Source organism: Eimeria mitis, genomic scaffold (genome assembly GCF_000499745.2).
Source record: "Eimeria mitis Houghton genomic scaffold, Emh_scaff7523, whole genome shotgun sequence".
Classification (NCBI taxonomy): Eukaryota; Apicomplexa; class Conoidasida; order Eucoccidiorida; family Eimeriidae; genus Eimeria; species Eimeria mitis.
Window position 1 is genome coordinate 2,134 of NW_013575511.1, and position 324 is coordinate 2,457.

At 65.7% G+C, this 324-nt stretch overlaps 1 protein-coding gene across 1 annotated transcript in view; it reads left to right on the top strand.

Annotated features, from left to right (window-relative positions):
* EMH_0091800 (uncharacterized protein) overlaps nt 1-286 on the top strand; it is a gene marked incomplete at both ends in the record, with an annotated part of 543 nt that extends 257 nt beyond the window's left edge. The window contains one exon of the mRNA XM_013501770.1: nt 1-286. Coding sequence (XP_013357224.1) covers nt 1-286 — 286 coding nt within the window.
* Nucleotides 287-324: the final 38 nt, after the last annotated feature.

Genomic DNA, 324 nt, shown 5'->3' on the forward strand with positions numbered 1-324 from the left:
GCAGGAAGAGAAGCAACGGCTGCACCTGCAGCGTCGCCTGCAGCAGAAGGCCTCTGTGAAGGTTCTTCTCCTGTTGCTGCTGCTGCTGCTGCTCCTGCAGCAGCAGCAGCAGCAGCAGCAGCACGCATACCGAAGCCGGGTCTTCTGGCCGGCCTGGCTTCAGCTTGCATGCTGGAGCAGCAGCAGCAGCAGCAGCCCCAGCAGCAGCAACAACCACAACAGCAACAGCAACAGCAGCAGCAGCAGCAGCAGCAGCAGCAGCAGCAGCAGCAGCAGGTGGGGTTAGGGGGGCCCCCTGGGGGGCCCCCTGGGGGCCCCCTCGAC